General features: G+C 45.9%; 1 protein-coding gene across 1 annotated transcript; it reads left to right on the top strand.

Moving 5' to 3' along the window:
* Window positions 1–3997: 3997 nt before the first annotated feature.
* On the top strand, window positions 3998–14945 carry CD48 (CD48 molecule). Its single transcript, XM_007092375.3, has 4 exons — window positions 3998–4181; window positions 8876–9172; window positions 12594–12854; window positions 14535–14945. Exons 1-4 carry the CDS (start codon window positions 4103–4105, stop codon window positions 14612–14614), a joined length of 717 nt encoding a protein of 238 aa, XP_007092437.2. The 5' UTR covers window positions 3998–4102; the 3' UTR covers window positions 14615–14945.
* The last annotated feature ends 4160 nt before the right edge of the window (window positions 14946–19105 follow it).

Genomic DNA, 19105 nt, shown 5'->3' on the forward strand with positions numbered 1-19105 from the left:
ATATCTTTTCCCATTGCGTTGGTTGCCTTTTAGTTTTGTTGATTGTTTCCTTTGCAGTGCAGCAGCTTTTTATCTTGATGAGGTCCCAATAGTTTATTTTTGCTTTTAATTCCCTTGCATTTGGAGACATGTCGAGCAAGAAATGGCTGTGGCTGAGGTCAAAGAGGTTGTTGCCTGTTTTCTCCTCTAGGGTTTTGATGGTTTCCTATCTCGTATTTAGGTCTTTTGCCCATTTTGAGTTTATTTTTATGTCTGGTGTAAGAAAGTGGTCTAGTTTCATTCTTCTGCACGTTGCTGTCCAGGTCTCCCAAAACCACTTGCTAAAGAGACTTATTTCCATTGGATACTCTTTCCTGCTTTGTCAACATGATACTCTACATGGAAAACCCAGAAGACTCCACCAAAAAGCTGCCGGAACTGATATATGAATTCAGCAAAGTCGCAGGATACAAAATCAATGTACAGAAATCAGTTGCATTTCTATACACCAATAATGAAGCAACAGAAAGAGAAATCAAGGAATCGATCCCGTTTATAATTACACCAAGAACCACAAAATACTTAGGAATAAACGTAACCAAAGATGTAAAAGATCTGTAGGCTGAAAACTATAGAAAACTTATGAAGGGAATTGAAGAAGACACAAAGAAATGGAAAAACATTCCACGCTCATGGACTAGAAGAATAAATATTGTTAAAATGTCAGTGCTACCGCAAGCAATCTACACGTTCAATGCAATCCCAATCAAAATTGCACTCGCATTCTTCTTAAAGCTAGAAGAAACAATCCTGAAATCTGTATGGAACCACAAAAGACCCCAGGTTAGTGTCTTTTAAAAGAGGCCCCAGAGAGCTCCGTCCTTTCAGCTCCGTCCTTCCTTCTACCACACGAGGACACAATGAGAAGATGGCCATTTATGAACTAGTAAGTGGGCCCTCCCAGATACTGAATCTGTTGGTGCCTTGATCTTGGACTTCCCAGCCTCCAGGGTATGAGAAGTAGATATTTGTTGTGCAAGTCTCCCAGGCTTTGGTATTTTTGTTACAGTAGAGCCTGGATGGACTAAGACATGGGGGATTCCCTGCTCAATCTCCTTTTCACTTTACGTATTCCTCCCAAGAGAGATCCTTCTTGTACATGATAGGATTTTCCACCACAATTTGTGTGCTGACTATTCACATTTCTGGGAGGTAGCTCAGCTCTCTCTCTTGAGCCCCAGGTGCACATATTCGACTCTGTTTCAGACATCTTAATCACAACATATCCCAAACTGAACTTATCTTTCATGTCCCACCCACCAATTTAGTCCCCCAAGCCGACAATCGGCTCTTTCTTTTCCCTTTCCCTCCTCCTTCTCCCGCTAAAAAACCAGGTATGGACTTCTGCTGATTCTGACTTCTTCCCATCACCCACTCTACTGCTGCTGCTGCTGCCGAGTCCTTCATTATTGTGTAGCTGGAATCTTCTAACATCTCCTTACTTCTAACCTCATCCTCCTCTTCATCAGCGTTCTTTCTAATCCGTGGAATGAAGCACATCATCCATCAGCCCAAAATCCTTTACTTACTTCTCCTTGAAGGGGGTCGGGATAAAACCCAAACTCCTGACCACACACACAAAAGCCTTATTGATCTGGACCTGGTTTCCTTTTTTTTTGTTTGTTTCAGTCACACAACATATCCTCAGTTTCCCAATCTAGCCACGTTCTCTGCCTTCGCAGATGTTATCATATTCGTCTTCCTTATGTAACACACTCCCTTGCTCTTTAAAGGAGTCTCACCTATTGTCTGTCTCCCAGCAGCTTCCCCCGATCACACAGTTTGTGTTGGGTGGTCCACCCATGTGGTCCCATTATTCTCCATTTCAAAACCATATTTACACATGAGACTGTGAGCTGCTTAAGAGCAGGCAGGTGTAGGGGCGCCTGGGTGGCTCAGCCGGCTAGGCGTCCGACTTCAGCTCAGGTCATGATCTCGCGGTCCGTGAGTTCGAGCCCCGTGCTGGGCTCTGTGCGGACAGCTCAGAGCCTGGAACCTGTTTCCGATTCTGTGTCTCCCTCTCTCTCTGACCCTCCCCCATTCATGCTCTGTCTCTCTCTGTCTCAAAAATAAATAAACATTAGAAAAAAAAATTTAAAGAGAGCAGACAGATGTATAGCTTTCATTTGTACAACTTCAGATGTAGCCCAAGAGATATCTAATAGGGGTGACTGGGTGGCTCATTTGATTGAGCATCTGACTCTTGATTTCAGCTTGGGTTGTGATCCCAGGGTCATTGGTCTTGGAGTCTGCTTAAGATTGTCTCTCTCTCTTCCTCTGTCCCTTTTCCCTGCTCTCTCTTTCTTTCCAAAATAAAATAAAATTTAAAAAAATTTAAAAAATTTAAAAAAATCTTTAAAAAAAAAAGGAATATCTGATAGATAGAAGGAAAAAGGAGAAAGGAGAAGAGGAGAGGAGAATCTGGTCTCTGCTCCCCAAAATGGCTCTCACCAAGATTAAGGTCACTAGTGAGCACACAATTATTAAATACAATGAGTACAGTTTCTGCTAATCCGGATACAGTTTTTGAAACATCACTTTCTCCTAGACTTCCCTCTGTCCATGGCGGATCCTTCTCATTTTCGTCTTTAGGGTCCTTTTCTTCTGCTCACCTCTTAGGTGAGGATATTGTCCTGGGTCCCTTGCTCTCTTAGTCTCCTTGGGATGTGCCCAAGTAGGAGCCTACGCGGACACCTGCAGTGTTGTGCTGCCTCCTACCGGAACTAGGGAGGTTGGGAATAAATCTTGTTATCCCCCCCCCCAGGGTTAGCTTCAAATGCTTCCGAGAAACACAGAAACACGGAACAGTAGCTCTTTTGAAGACTCTCTGGAGAGTCCAGGTCTGAGCAAAGCCCACCCACGTGTGGTTTCTTTCGCTTCCTTCTTTTTCTCTTTCTCTGCCCTTGTGACTCTGCCTCCTCCTCCCACGCACTTTGTTTATGGTTCTGTTTAAAATCTTCCCTAGCTAAGTCCACCTCAAGTTCCCTCATTCTACTCCCGTCTCATCGTCTCTTCTCTAGTCCGCAGATTTCCTGTAGCCCATACTGGGGAAGGAGCAGAAGACTGGGGTGGAGGAGAGCTGAACCATGACCTTATTCTGACTCAAAATCTCAAGTATAAAATGCAGGCAATACTGCCTGTCCTTCTCACCTCACAGGGCTCCAATGTGATCAAGTGAATGGGGTGTCGTCCGTAGTTTAAGGTATTGAGCTGACTCACTTTCCCCAAGCTGATCTTTTGGGGGAGGGTAATTCCTTTCATCAGAGGAGTTCGCAGATGGAGACGAGCCATGTTTTTATCGGTGCCCTCTCTGTTGAATTGGAAACATCTCCAGTTCAAAAATAGTTACAAATAAGCTGTATTAGGGACTGTGGCTTGCTGTTTGGGTCCCCAAAGGGCCCTAGATGGGCAAATAATTCATTTAGGTTCAAGAGGGATGGGCCTGAAATTTCTGGGAAATCCCTCCTTTTGGACCAAGTGATCTTGCTTTTTCAACTAACGTTCCGTGGATAGGCTAATGTAAAGGTACAAGCAGTGACTTTATCTTTAAGGAGGAAGAGCCTGAGGGTGGGGCTTAGGGCATGGGGGACCTGATTTCCCAGACATTCTGTCCTGAATGACACTTATATATGACCTACTCCTCTCATGACTTAGACGTGGCCCCGGCCGGAAATCCCCTGCAGGTTTGGTGGGCCCTGACTAATTTTACCTTCTGGATTAATTGGGGTGATTCCTGCCTGGGAAGCCAAAAGCAGATATTCTCTATCAGGGAACCCTAATCATTTTTGAGCACTGGCCCTTCTGAGAACCCAGTAGTAGCTATGGATCCTCTCTCGAGAAAACAGAACCAACTGTGCCTTCAAAGTAGCTAACTTCACCGCTGTGTGTCACATATGGTGGCTTCCTGTTTTTGACCTCCAAACTCCACCCATGAGCCTGCTTTTGTAAAAGCAAAAAGTGGGTGTTTTCCTCTAAACTTGGGCCATGATTTCAAGGGCTCTGGAGCCCTCGGTCTGCTGCTAACGTGGGGTCTGGCCTGTCTTCAGCGTTCCTGGGACGTAACATGTGTCCCCAAAGACAGGAGTGGTTTATACCTCTGGGATTTCTACTGCTGCCTCATTTGCTCCTGGCAAACATTCAAGGTACTTTACGTGCGTCGTGTGCCCGTGATCGTATATGGGAGGCACGGTGAGATGGAAAAGGGGGTATGAGGTGGGGCTTAACCCCGGGAGTGGAGTGTGGTCTCCACACAGCAGGTACACCCGTGTTGGTAGCAGCACCGTGGAGAAACTTCCTGAGCCTTGGAGATAAGGCTCTCTCTTTTCCTATGGGGTCATGACAAAAACAGGGTCCTGGGGAGACCGGGAAGTAGGCTTCTTATATTTCGTTCCATGGCTCGAGGTCTGGGAAGGTCTGGTGTTTTGCTTTCTGTTGTTGTTGTTGCTTTTTTCTTTTTTTTTTTTTTTTTTGCATTTTGTGTTTATTAATTTTTATTTATTTATTTATTTTCCAAAACGTTTTTATTTTTTATTTTTGGGAGAGAGAGAGAGAGAGACACACACAGAGTACAAGTGGGGGAGGGACGGAGAGAAAGAGGGAGACACAGAATCCGACGCAGGCTCCAGGCTCCGAGCTGTTCGTACAGAGCCTGACTCGGGGCTTGAACCCACTGACCGAGAGATCATGACCCGAACCGAAGTCGGACGCTTAACTGACTGAGCCACCCAGGCATCCCCTCCTTTTTTTTTTTTTTTTTTCCATTTTGAATATCAGCTCCAAACTGAAAGCTGCCGCATTTTCTGCTAGTTACACACTCTGCTCCCTGTGGCATTCTCTGAGACCTCTAGCCAGGGGCTGTGTCCTGAGCAAAGATAAATGATGTTGTCATTCCCAAAGAGAGATCTAAATTGTAGGAAAAAAGCTTGCCCTCTCTAGGGTCTGTGAATGAGGATCTGAGCAGAAGCCTTGGGAGCCTCAGTATCAAAGGAACCCCCAACATCTAGTTGTTAAGAGTTAAAGGCCATTCCTCTGCCATGGGCTTGTTCTGGTTCCCCTCACGTGCTCCGGGACCGAGCGAACGTTCCTTTCTGTTACAACTACTCAACCTCCCAGTACTTTTCTTTCCAGGTCAGCTGAGAAGCGAGAGGTAAGCTATTGCCTTTCTCACTATTCCTCCGAAGAAGTATTCGGGCATTATTATATTGTACATCTGAAACGAACGTAGTGTCGTATGTAAATTACCCTTCAACTTTAGAAATTACTTCCTTAAAAGGTTTGTATAGCTTAAAATAGTTGACCTTATCAGAGAGCTCGTGATAACTCCATATTAGTACCTTAAAAACTCACCTCTTTCCTTCCTTCATAATTTTGCTGGAAACCACGTGACTTCAGAGTGGAGAGAACTTCCTCTGTAGGGCCTCTTTTGCCTCCCAGAGCAGACTCTTAGGTATGAAATGATGATTCTTTTGGTCTGAGTCCCCGTGTTCCCCATTTTAAATTTGCTTCTGTACTGACAAGAAATCTGGGTTGGCACAGGAAAGAGCTGCTTCATTTTCTATTGTAAACTACATGTAAACACAGGTACTTTATCCTCAGCATCCAGAGACGTAACCAACTACTTTTTCCTGTTAGAATTAAATCAAAATAGGGGTGCCTCAGTGGCTCAGTCGGTTGTGTGTCCGATTCGTGATGTCGGCTTAGGTCATGATCTCATGGGTCATGGGATGGAGCCCTGCGTCGGGCTCCATGCTGACAATGCGGAACCTGCTTGGGATTCTCTCTTTCCCTCTCTCCTGTCCCTCGCCTGCTCTCTCCCTCTCTCAAAATAACTAAATAAAAACTTTGTTTTAAGTTTAAATTAAAAAAAAATTAAATCAAAATAGTAGCCTTCTTTGCGGTTACTTCCCTATCTTCTAACACATGTAATTGTGAGGAAGGCAAATCAAGATTTTGTCAGTGTACTTTAAAAATGGAAAGAATACTTAAGAAGTGTATTATAGGTAAGAAAGATCAGTTTATCTGAATTTAGTAGACAATTATCAGACTAAACCGCCATCTTCACACCCCAAATTGTATTACAACACTTCTTTAATTTTGCAATCTATATATTAGTAAAATTAATCCTTATTTCTTCCTTAACTTGTGAATGAATTATAGAAGCCTTTTGGATGACTAGAATATCTTTTACTTCTTTTTAAATGGCCAATCAAGCATTCTTTCTACTGCTGCTATCTTGAGGTTTATGTTGCTTTTCCAGGCCACATTTTCATTAGTTAGTTCAAAACAAAATTCTCCTTTCCCTTGTTATTTTCAAGCCTGATCTCAGCCCATCTGAGGCTGCTGGTTTTATACTTCAAGGTTTCTTTTAGCTGCTTTGCATTGATTTTTGGTATCTGAAATCTTGAATGCTCTATGTTTTTATGTTTTTGGATTTTTTTTTTTTTGAGAAGTCCCAAGCACCTCCTCCCCTACTCCTCTGCTTTCTACATCATAATAGCCATCTTTTATTCATTTATCAGGATCCAGCCACAAGACGGGAGTCTACTGGCCCAGTTTGGGCACCTATCATATTTAAGAAACACAGTTCATTGCTTACGAGTAATTAAACAGTAACTCAAATTTCTACTTACGGTCTCTCAAAAAATGTTAAAGGAAACCCAATGTGTGAACTGGGAGCACTTATGTACACATTTTGTCCTGTCCGTCCGTCCGTCCATCCATCCACCCGTTGGGTATTAAATACCAAAATGTCAACCAAATATTTTGGGGATTTAAAATTGAGCAGGACATGGTCTTCGCCTTCGAGAAACTCACAAAATTCGCGACTGTGTGTCTGCTACAGTTTCTCTACATCCTTCACACTAAATTTTGAAGTTCTTTTGAGCACGTTGGGGATACCCTTGCCAGACATGATCTTCTTGTCCTTAGAAAGCAACACCCATTCTCACAAGGAGAAAGATGCAGGGTATAACTGGGCCCGGATCATACCTTGAGTCTACGTGCTCTATAGTCTTCATTCTTTCTCATTGGACTCATCCCCTTTGCTCTTTCTCCAAGGAAACTTTAGGGAAGTTCTCTGTTTCAACAGAGGTGCTGGGTCCTTTCTGTCTCATCACCACATGTCCTAGGCCAGTGGTGCGGTTTTGCGTTATCTCTTGTGCATATCGAGAGACCTTTCAGACCTTTACCGAGAAATAAAGTGGTGGCTGATTGCGGGTTGAGCCGTCTTCCTGAGCGTATGTCTGACCCTTGTTGGAGAGTCTGCCCAGGATGACCCAGGCCAGTAGCTCTCAGCTGGAATGGGGGTGAGACATTTGACCGGATCTGGAGACTCTTTTGACTGTCACATCTGGAGAAGTGCTGCTGGTATGTAGCGGGCAGGGGCCAGGAATTCTGCTGAACATCCTGTAATGCACCAGGACAGGCCCTACAACAGGGAATGATCTGGCCTAAAATGCCAATAGTGTGCCAAGCCTGAAAAACATCGATCTAGGCTCTCTCTTGCCACCACTTCCATTAATTCACGTGGAAACAAGTAACAGAATGAGAACAAGTCCAGGACATATGTCTGGCGATTTGAAAATCCTGGGGGCAGTGTCCTGATTTGCTGCACACCCCGAGAGACCAGAGTTCCTGTCTGCATGGCTGATATCAGAGCCTCGCACAGTGCCAGGCATACAGTGGTTCCAATACCATTATTGGCCCTGAATTGATTATGTCACAGAGATCATAATGTGTGGAATGGCTCAATCAGAAGGGCCGTGCAAATGAATGCCGAAGTATGTCTGCAGAGGCACTAGGCACAGAGTAAGTGCTCGAAACATGTTTGTTGAATGGAGACCTGGATGCTTGGAAGAACTAATGAATAGAAACTTGAAAGCTCTGGGGACACAGGCAGTTTTAATCTTTTACGAGCTGAAGAGAGTGCTTTTGGAAATGATAGTCTTGTGGAAAGTGAGCAGCGAGATAGCTACATAATGTTCAACAACAAGCTGAGGTTTTGCGTGGTGGAATACGAGGCCAGAGTTAATGTAGATCGTACTCCCTCTTTCTTCTACCAGTAGGTTCTTTCTACTGCTTTTTCTCAGCCTATAGGTAGATACTGATAACTATCTATCCACATCTGTCTACTTTGTTCTTCTCCCTCCACAATGAGTCAACAGATCTCCCCTTCTTCTTGCACCTTCCTGGTTATCATCTTGTCTTCTCCTTGCCTTAGCCAAACAAGGTTTGGGTGCCCGCATGAAAAAAGAACAGAAGAGCAAACACAGATAGGAACAAACATGAGGTTAGTTCGAATGAGAAAAGAAGTCTCAACGTGTCACAAGTTTCCCAAAGCTGAGAAATACTACAAAAATTACGAACGCCAGAAAACTAGCATCATCTCGCCATGAACGAAATGGCTTCATGCTTCTAGAATACGTTGACGCTGAACAGCTCTGACTCTCATTCGTTTCGAACTTTGTGTCTTTACTTCCCACCTACTTCCTAGAGAATTCAACTGAAAGATCGGGGAACACAAGCCCAGAGAGGGGATGTGACTTGTCACCATTTTATTTGAAAATCTACTGGGAGAGAGCGGAGGCCAGCCTCAGTGACATTTTTCTGTCTGGTCTGGGGCAGAACTAGGTGAATTATCGGCAACTTCCCATTGCCCATTCCTCAAGCTGCAGCTTTCACTGAATTCTGGATCGGGGGCCAGGCCTCCTAGTGAAAACCATACTCACCGCTTCCAAGCAGAAACCCCATCCTTCTTCCCTGTCCCACCCCTCAGGCCAAAGCCTGGGCCGCCGGGCCGCTCTGCCCTCTCTAAGACGGCTCTCACTTTCATTCACAGATGCTTCAGATCAAATGACTGTCATCTCTGGCAGCAACGTGACTCTGAAAATCTCCAATGTGGTTCCTGACTACAAACAATTAGCCTGGTTTTACAACGACAACCAGAAGATTGTAGAACAGGAGTCCAAAGCCCCCAAATACTTCAAGTCTCAGTTTAAGGACAGGGTCCGTCTTGGTGTTGACCACACACTCTTCATCTATAATGTCCAGAAGGAGGACAGCAGCACCTACATCCTGAAGGTGTTGAAGGAGTCTGGGAGAGAGATATCTAAGTACATCTCACTGGAGGTGTTGGGTGAGTTTGGGGAGCCCCACTCCAGGGCCCCAGATGGACCACTGGGAGGTTTCCCTGGGCTCATGGGGACACTCTCTGGGAGGAGGAACTTCAGGACAGGCTTAATTCATTTCTCCCGGAGCCCGTTCCTCTGGGGAGTGAGCCTGGGCCGGCAGAACCCAAACTGAGAGCCTCGGGACATTTAAAACCGTGAAGAGAGGGAAAACCACAGAAATGGTTTCTTCTCTCTTCTCTTCACGCTCTTCTGTGATCAACCCAAATCAGTTCTGAGCTTATCTTAATGATACACCTGAACACAGACTTCATCAGACTCAAGGAGAAAGGTACAAGAGATACAGAATGGGGCAGGGAATGTTAAAGCAAGGCTGTTTACCTTTCAGAATGGATGGGACAAAAACTTCCACTCGTAGCTCCAGCCTAACTGGTACATGTGGAATAAGGACTAATATTATATTTGGAAGCAGACAAACCTGGGTTAAACTCCGGTTACTAGCCCACTTACTAGCTCTGTGACCTTTGGAGAAAGATCTTAACATCACCATATTAGGTAAATTTCTTTCGATGGCAAAGTAGCAGAAACCAGTTTGATATAAATTTGGCAAAAAAAAAAAAAAAAAAAAAAAGTCTATTAAAGAAACTAGACCTATTTAAAGCAATTCAAGGGACCTAAAAGAGGCAGGAAGGGCTGAACAGGAGGAAGAATGAGGCCAGTCTAGAGTCCCCACTCTCAAGAATCTGTAGACTAGGCCTCTGGATCCCTGCCATTTACATGACTTACTCTCAAGGCCTAGACTTTTGTAACTCTTGGTTTAAGTTATCAGAATTTATTTATTATTTTTTTAATGTTTATTTATTTCTGAGACAGGGGTAGAGCATGAGTGGGGGAGAGGCAGAGAGAGAGGGAGACACAGAATCCGAAGCAGGCTCCAGGCTCTGAGCCGTCAGCACGGAGCCCGACACGGGGCTCGAACTCACGAACCGTGAGATCATGACCTGAGCCGAAATCGGTCGCTCAACCAACTGAGCCACCCAGGCGCCCCTGAATTTATTTATTTTTTAAAGTTTATTTATTTATTTTGAGAGAAAGAGAGAGCATGAGCGGGGAGGGGCAGAAAGAGAGGGAGAGAGAGAATCCCAAGCAGGCTCTACACTGTTAGCACAGAGCCCAACATGGGGCTTGATCTCACGAACTGAGAGATCATGACCTGAGCTGAAATCAAGAGCCACTTAATCGACCGAGTCACCCAGGCACCCCTAAATTCTCAGAATTTAAAGAGAGAAACTGATTAGCCCAAGTTGGTTCAGATACGTGTATCTGATGAAAACATTTACGGCCCGAAGGGTCAGGCTATAAAGCAGAAACATGGCTCCTGGGGACTCCTCCCTGGTGTTGAGGTAAGCAATTATTAGAGAAGAGGGGCAGGGCAGACATCCCAGACAGGTGAGACCTGAGAGCTGTGGAGTCCCCATATTATGAGGATAATTATATCTTGCTTTTAGGATGTCGTGAGAATCAAAGTCAATAATGAGAGTAAAACATCAAAAAATGAAAACAAGGGTTCCTTTCCAAACCAAATCATTTTATCATGCAGTTTCCTTCCACCAGATAATTACCAAAAATATAAACACAAAATCTCTAGAAAATACTCAGAATATGTCTGTAATGTTCTTTCTCCCCCGAAACAGTGTAAATGAAGAGTGTCGTGTACAATCAGGTCCCACCAGCTCAACCGTCCCTGTTCTAAGAGGCTGGAGGCCCCTTCTTTCTCACTTCCTCTAAGTCACATGAGCCTGAAAATTTGGGAGGTTTTTGAAGGTTCTGGGAACAGGAAAGAGTCAAAGTCTCTTACAGTGGTCTTAAGAAAAAGCCCAAATTTGTATCATTTACCAATTTCTGTGGTAAATAGTCCCCCATGGCCAATTCCAAGTTCCTAATGGTTTCATAATCAGCTTGCAACATTTCTGAATATTTTAAATTCCCAAAGCTGGTGTGAGGTAAGCGCGTGTGTCTGAAGATAAGACCATCAGGAAACTCATTCTTCAGTACAGACCTTGAATTTCTGATAGCTCAAGGGGGGCATCTTAGAGCCAGCCTCTCTGCTGGCTCAAAAAATCCCATCCACAAAGTGCCCCAGTGCATGCTTCTCGGCGTGTAAAATGTGGACGATATGGAAGACAAGGCTAGACCACAGGAAATGCCAAAAAAACATTGTGAAAATGTGCAGGGGAAGTCCAGCAATCTGAGGGGGATTTCACACTGGAGATGGGCCTAGAGTCAGGGAGACCAGACAGGCAGAACCCTCCCATCTCACCCCACACCCTTGCAGCCAGAGGCAAGCTCTGGGCTCGTCAATTCTCTGACGCATTTAATCCTTTGACACCTGAGCGGCACTGACTTTGCAGGGGTTTCATCCATGGCCGGAATGGAAAGGCGCCAGCGGGTCTCAGGTAAAGGGGCCATGGCAAAGGAAGGAACAGATGCTGAGATTACTTTTTAGCCCCTCTGGGGGCAGGATGACAGCAGTAATGATGATGTGACCTCCAACACGCATATAACACTTGTGCCCTGCAGAAAGCACTTCCCCCTGGAGGATGCCATTTTATCTCACTAACATCGTGCTATGAGGTGGAGTCAGTTTACCAGTGGGAAGGAAAGTTGAGGGGTTAATTACCTTGATGATGTCACTCCACGAGAGCCAGGACCCAGGCTGGTCTCACTCCAAAGCTACTGTTTTGTCCTTGGTATCTCATAACTACTCCATCCATCCATCCATCCATCCACCCATCCTTTTGTCACATGCTTACGGAATTCCTGCTATGTGGCAGGCACTGTACTAAACCCCGAGATACCAAAGATAACGGATACAATGCTGCGCATCATGGCTTATGCGTGCTGGGAGTTACATGAGGCTCTTCTCTGTAGCTCTGCCAGGGTCCAGGAAAGGGCTTTGCAGTGTGCCGGGTGGCACCTCTTGCCCCAGGACTCTTGCTGAATCTGAGCCCACGTGCTCTGGAAGGACAGATGGGCCAAGATGCCAACTCCGGGCTGGTGCTGGAGAAGGATCCCCAAGGAGCTCAGACAGTTGGGATACCGAGTCTGATGCCAACCAATCTCTGCTGTCCTTTGCGGCCCACACACAGTCATAACCCCATTTTGGTTCTGGGGGCGTGGCTTCCCCCACCCCCAACACACATACCGTATCCATTTTAGCTTCACCCCTAAGGAGCAGCCCTTCCGGTCTGAGCCTCCAGACGTCAAAGCTGCTCACTGGCTCCCTCTGTAGGGGCCTCTTCTCCATGACACCACTTCCTGTCCCTACCTAGCTCCCTTTGTATTTTGTTAGCCAAACGCTTGTAGCATCAGCGCCTCATAAACGCAGAAACCCGTCGTCTCATCTTACAACATCCTTCTCGTCTTCAGATCCAGTACCTAAACCTGTCATAAAGTTTGAGGAGACACAGGAAGAGAGCAACAGATGTCATCTGAAACTGTCATGTGGGACCGAAGGCCTGTCTGTAAGCTGGTATGGGGACTCGAGACCATTTCCAAAGGAGATCCATAGTAATGTGCTTGAAATCACCGTTAATCCACAGAATTACTCCAGGAGTTACACCTGCCAAGTCAGCAATGCTGTGAGCAGCAAGAATGACACAGTCTACTTCACTTTACCCTGTAGTCTGGGTAAGGAATATTCCCAAGGGAGCCGAGGCGGGGTACGGGTAACTAGTTTGCTCTTGATTCAAGAAAGCTGTGGGAATCCCATTCAGCATCCTGCTTGGGTGGAGAATCCCAAAGGCATCGGTGAGACCTGGGAGACGGGTTCTACCCCGGGCTCTGCCACCGCCTCTCAGCAAGCTCGCCTGGCTTTTGTGGAGCTTATCGTCCTTGCTTGCAAAGGGGGGCTGACACTCCTACCCAGCTCTAACAATGCAGGGTCCTAGAATCTGAGGTCTGGGGAATTGTAGGACAATCAGATGTCAGCACGTGGGAGAGCACAGACCAGACCCAGTCGAGCAGGTGCATAGAGGGGTTTCTGGGAGACGGCCTAAATTAACAAAGGCAAGAAGGGCCGGGTAGATGAGCACAAGCCAGAACAGGCGGTAAACAGGAACGAGGGCCTTACCCTAAGGTAGAGACTCTCTGCTCTTTAGAAAGACAGACTCTGGGTTTCATGTTTCAGATCCTCTGTCTCTTGGGAGGATCCATTCACTTGAGCATCTCTCTTGGCTCTCTATCAAGCCTACGCAAGTCCCGTAGAGTGGTAGCTGGGATCAGGCAGTAAGCTCGTAGGCTTTAGAGTCAGACGCCTGGGGTGAATCCCGGAATTGTCACTTACTAGTGAAGCAAGTTACTTCGCTTCTCCAAGTCACGTCCTTCGCCAAGTCGTGTCCTTCCTAAGAAACAGGCAAAATAGTAATCCTTATCTCATGCTGTGTAAGGATTAAATGAGATAGTACAGATGACCTGCCTAGCACAGTGCCTGATGAGTCTTCAATGAATGGTACTTAAATTACGCCCAGTTCCTTCAATTCTGGAGATACTAGGAGTTTGGGGGACCCCTTAATAAATTTGAATTACTATCTCCAGCATTCTGGGTCCTGTACTTTCCATACCTCTGAAACCACATCCCTGAGAATCTATATCCATATCCATATCCATATCCATATCCATATGCATATCCTTCCAGAATAACTCACGCCCGTGGTGCCAACATTTACCTGAGTTTCCTGTCAGGCACCAGGGACCATGGCCCTCGGAGACACTGCTCTTTCACGGTCCTCCCGGACCCGGTCTACTCTCCCACCTGTACTGATTTCTTCACCTCTGCTCCCACATGCAGACTATGGACACTGTATACTTCTTCATTCTTCCCAACTGACTGGCCATGCCTCTTCTAGTCTCTCCTGCCACCACAGACCTGATGGGACAGTTTGGGGTCTGGCCGTGAGACTACCTTCATATCACCAGCACAGCCTGAGAGCCAGAAAAAGGAAGAAACACAGCCCCTGTCCTTTATAAAATGAGGGTGACCGCTCATCTACAGAGAGGAGGAAAACAATAATATAGCCCGTTTTATTTTGGAAGTGCTAAACCACTCTAGTCACTTGTTAGCCACCCAAATTATTCTAGAAAAGCATCCCTAATTTATCACCCATTCTCTTTGTCTTTTAATTTTCTGCTCCCTCCTCCCCTCTGTTCTTACCCCTTCTCTTCTCTTCCCTTCTCTTCTCTCTTCCCTTTCTCTTTTTTCCTCTTAGTAGGTGCAGATGGTGAGTGGGGTGGAAAAACAGAGAGGGGAAGTAATCCTTCCCTCCCTGAACTCTAGACACCTAACTGTTTGGCATTTTCTTTCTCTTTCAGGCAGATCCACTGGAGTAGCCTGGACTGCAACGTGGCTAGTGGTCATGGTACCCATTGTTCCTGGCCTCCTATGGCCCTGAGATGAGCTCTTCTAACTCAGGAGTGAAAGCTGAAGATGGCTGGGTCTTGCCTTCATCAGCCAGACAGGAGCTCTGGTTATACGGGATGGAAGAAAGTGTGCTGTTGGGGCATCTACAAGGATTTTCAAATTAACTTTTAAAAAATTAGAGTTAAGGGGTGCTTGGGTGGCTCAGTTGGTTAAGCATCCGACTCTTGGTTTCGGCTCAGGTCATGATTTTACAGTTTTGAGAGTTCAAGTCCCCTCATCGGGTTTTGCACTGGAAGAGTGGAGCCTCCTTGGGATTCTCACTCTCTCTCTCTGCCCGTCTCCCACTCAGGTTGTCTTTGTCTCTCTCAACATAAACAAATAAACTTAAAAACATTTCTTTAAATGTTCATTTATTTTTAAGAGAGAGAGAGAGAGAGAGAGAGAGAGAGAGAGAGAGAGAAAGGATGCGAGTCAGGGAGGGACACCGAGAGAGGGAAACACAGAATCCGAGGCAGGCTCCAAGCTCTGAGCTGTCAGCACAGAGCCCAATGTGGGGCTCAAACCCACAAACTGTGAGATCAAGACCTGAGCTGAAGTTAGATGTTGAACCAACTGAGCCGCCCAGGTGCCCCAAAATAAATAAATAAACTTAAAAACAAACAAGCAAATAATTAATTAATTTAATTAAATAAAAAACTACAGTTGATATTTTATTTTATATCCTTGGTTGTTTCTCAGCGCCCACATATAGATACACATGCATTCTTCCCACCAGAAGATGTGATCAAACGATGTTTTCTTGTTTCAATAAAGATTTGAGAGGACCATCAACGTTAAACTGTCGGCCAAGGCCTGCTCCATTGGCCTGGACAATCGAGACACAAAGGGGAAGAGCCTGGGCTCGTGGGCTCCTTCTGGCGTTTCAGTGTGTGTGAGGAGTTAATTTGTGTTATCTCTGACCCTTGCTCCCACATCCATGCCCGATTTTCTGGGGTTTCAACTTCTCCCCACCCCAAATTCTGGCCTCCTCTCTGAGGAGCATGCTCATTAGGTTTCCTGGGAATATGGGGTCAGGCTCACCCCTCAGGAGTGAGCAAGAAACTTTGCCACATAGAAAGAGTCCCTCCCAAGCCTTTCCTGGGGGAGCTGAGCAACCCTACTCCCTCTGTGTGCAACTCTTCAAGTCCTACCTGTGTCATAGGAGCTAATAAAACCATCAAATGGGCAAAATGTTCTCACTAGTGTCTTCCATTGCAGGAAGGTGGGAGGCCCCAGGCCCGGCGCTGACAAAACACACATTTCTGCTGTGTGTTGCCCTCCTCCAAGGCTTGTGTGGGCCTAGAGCTGAGAAGGCCCTTCAAGGATGTGCTCCCCATTCTGGGCCCTGCCCTCCTACAGGTGACTTTCCTTCTACATCAAACCAGCCTTCCCTGCCGTCTAGCCCTCTTCTGTGGAAGAAAATATCATGTGTTCGCCACTCTCATTTTCCTCCTGGGCTGTCCCGGTTAATTTTCTGTGTCAACTTGACCGGGGCACAGCGGTGTCCCGATGTGCGGTCCCACGCTATTCTGTGTGTGTCTGTGAGGGTTTTCTGGGTAAGACTAACATTTGAATCAGTAGACTGAGTAAAGCAGATTATCCTCCCTAATGTGTGTGGGCTGCATCCAATCAGGTGAAAGTGTGAGCAGGCTCACCCTCCCACAAATATGGGAGAATTACTTCTGTCTGACTCCTTTTGAGCTGGGACATTTGTTTCTTTCTTGCCTTCAGACGCCAACAGCAATCCTGGGTCTCAGCTCTTGGGACTTGTCAGCTTGCATAATTACATGAGCCAATTCCTTATAATAAATCTGTGTGTGTGTGTGTGTGTGTGTGTGTGCACCTCCTATTTGTCTGTCTCTGTAGAGCCCTGCCCAATGCATGGGCCAATAAAAAAGCTACCTTTGTCAGCTCCTTTTTCATTTAGTTGGGGCCATGTGACTGGTTTTAGCCAATAGAAAATGGATGGAATTGATGGGACAGGAAGCGAGGGACTCTGAGAATTGGAGCCACATAACGAAAGGGACCTGGGTCCAAGCCATTGCATGGAAGGCAGCTGCCTGGTTTGCACTAAACATGCATAAGAAAGTCTGGGTTTTGTTTGTTAGCCTGGACAAGATAGCCTGGACTCCCTAAGACACCGACCATCCCCTTCAGCCCTACCTGTGGTCCCATCCCAGCCTCACCTCTGATTAGCTTGCACCCTCCAATGGGACTGTCTGCTTTCTGCATGCAGTGTCCTTCCCTTTTCCCTTGCTCTTTCTTGGCAGAAGAAGAGGTTTTCTTGAGGACACACACACACACACATGAATGGAATCAAAGAGCATCTCTGGGGGAAAGCAGTAAGGGAAAAGAAGTGTCACTTTATACCATAAATAAGCATAGTCCTCGCTGCTAAGGAACAGGCACACCTCTCCCGGGATCGAGTTTTGACTGTGTCTAGTTACTTGAAGACCTGAGGCAAATCCTCACCTTTGACGGTCCAGATCGCCAACACCAATTATTCCCTGCCTCTCTCTCTCCAGGCAGTGCTAGATACTTCATTTGTTGGACTTAGTGCAGAATGAAAATGTAGGACCCCACCCCACCCCCACCTTGTTCAAAATGCAGGGAAAAAATGCCATTAAATGCACTAAAATATAAACCTTTTCCCTTTATTCTGCAGTCTTTCTGTATTTGGGATTTTTTTTTAAGTTGCTATTAAATGTTCTAAGTAAAGGAAATTAAACATTAATGTTATCATTGTGAATTTTATTGTTTATATTTGCAACGCCAGTCAGTTTTGAGTGAGATATAAGAATATTTAATTCATTTGTGGGATAACTGAAATTACTCAATTCGTGTTTTTTTAGCTTATAGATACATGTGCATTTTGTCTTTGCCAGAGCAATAGAAATAATGCAAAAAAACCACCTCACTTAACTGTTTTATTTATTTTTATTTATTTTTTAAAGTTTATTTATTTTTGACAGAGAGAGACCAAGCATGAGCGGGGGAGGGGCAGAGAGAGAGGGAGACACAGAATCCGAAGCAGGCTCCAGGCTCCGAGCTGTCAGCACAGAGCATGACGCGGGTCTTGAACTCACCGCGAGATCATGACCTGAGCCGAAGCCGGACGCTCATCCGACTGGGCCACCCAGGCGCCCCAACTGTTTTATTTTACTTCTTTGTTTTTATTTTTGTTTGTTTTTTTAGCGTTTTTGTTTATTTTTGAGACAGAGAGAGACAGAGCATGAACAGGGGAGAGTCAGAGAGAGCGGGAGACACAGAATCGGAAGCAGGCTCCAGGCTCTGAGCCATCAGCCCAGAGCCTGACGCGGGGCTCGAACTCACAGACTGTGAGATCGTGACCTGAGCCGAAGTCGGACGCTCAACCGACTGAGCCACGCAGGCGCCCCAGTTTTATTTTACTTCTTGTGCACACACGTTTTTCCAACACTCTCTGGAAGCCAGTGGGTTTCGTGACACAATTCCTTTGTAGTCATTTTGAGTCTCCGTGAACTCCTACACATCGTTGATCCACTGAATTCTGTACTCATGGGGTACCCTGAATGCTGCATTTGGAGGAGGCAGCCAGAACAGGTTGGACCATGCATACTGCACGGTAAAGGACTTCATTAAAAAGACACAGGTGGCAAGGTGACATTATTGAGAATGTAATAATATCAAGATGGTGACAGCAGAGCACCAGACCAAGTGTTCTTGCACCAAAGCCTCTGAACAACCCAGTTGCAGCTGGGTTGGCCTCAAGGATACCTGACACCTTACACCGAGACAATACCTTCTCTGGGAGTTCCAGTACAAGGACCAAGCCCGGTTCTCACGGATTCCCCAGCCTCTCATGTGTTTCCATACATCAAAACTTAGCGGGGTGATTATCAGCGAACTCAAGTGTTAAAAAAAAAAAAAAAGGAGGAGCACCTGGGTGGCTTAGTTGATCAAGTGTCTGACTTTGGCTCGGGTCATCATCTCGCGGTTCACGGGTTCAAGCCCTGTGTTGGACTCTGTGCCGACGGCTCGGAGCCTGGATCCTGCTTCAGATTCTGTGTCTCCCTCTGTCTCTGCCCCTCCCCCACGTAAGCTCTGTCTCTCTCTCTCTCTCTCTCTCTCAAAACTAAATAAACATTAAAAGAAAAAGAAAAGCAAAACCACCCAAAAATGGAGTCACTTGTGCCCATGTTGCCAAACCAAGACTTAATACTTAACTTAACCACAGTTTCCACCTCTCCTAGGTTGAACCAGTCAATCTGGAATTACCTCATTACTAGTGAAGTCACCTGCCCGACAGACCCTTGCTGTCCCCTAAAGGAAGGTGATCTTGCCTGAAACGATCCGGCTCTTTGCTAGTAACTTGTCCTGCTCCCTTCTGCCTGTGAAAGTCACTCATTCTGTACTGCTCCTCAGAACTTTTTTCAGCTTGCACATGGAATGCTGCCTGACTCATGAATAAAGCCCCAAAAGATCTTTAAAATGTACTCGGCTG

This window comes from Panthera tigris, chromosome F3, assembly GCF_018350195.1.
Source record: "Panthera tigris isolate Pti1 chromosome F3, P.tigris_Pti1_mat1.1, whole genome shotgun sequence".
Taxonomy (NCBI): Eukaryota; Metazoa; Chordata; class Mammalia; order Carnivora; family Felidae; genus Panthera; species Panthera tigris.